The 307-nt window shown below is 71.3% G+C and overlaps 1 protein-coding gene across 1 annotated transcript in view; it reads left to right on the forward strand.

Moving 5' to 3' along the window:
- Positions 1-57: 57 nt before the first annotated feature.
- The window catches only part of Znf292 (zinc finger protein 292), a 71,152-nt gene continuing 70,902 nt past the window's right edge, over positions 58-307 (forward strand). Inside the window, exon 1 of the mRNA XM_013032866.1 lies at positions 58-260. Within this exon, the coding sequence (XP_012888320.1) occupies positions 93-260 (168 nt within the window). The 5' untranslated portion in view covers positions 58-92. The remainder of the gene's footprint in view (positions 261-307) is intronic.

Here is a 307-nt window from a genome sequence, read left to right on the forward strand (position 1 = left end):
GCGAGCGAGCGCGCCCGGCACGTGACCCCGCCGAACGTGGCATTGTGTTATCACGTGACCCAGGTGCGTACGCGACGGAGCGGGGTGTGAAGATGGCGGACGACGAGGCCGAGCAGGAGAGGTTGAGTGGCGGCCGTGGCGGCTGCGTCGTCGAGCTGCAGCGCCTGGGCGAGCGGCTCCAGGAGCTGGAACGACAGCTGCGGGAGAGCCGGGTGCCGGCCGTGGAAGCGGCCACCGAGTACTGTCAGCAGCTCTGCCAGGTGAGGGCGCCGGGGTCCCCTCCCCCTTTCCCCAGCTTGGCGGGGGA

Source organism: Dipodomys ordii, unplaced genomic scaffold (genome assembly GCF_000151885.1).
Source record: "Dipodomys ordii isolate 6190 unplaced genomic scaffold, Dord_2.0 Scaffold158, whole genome shotgun sequence".
NCBI lineage: Eukaryota > Metazoa > Chordata > Mammalia > Rodentia > Heteromyidae > Dipodomys > Dipodomys ordii.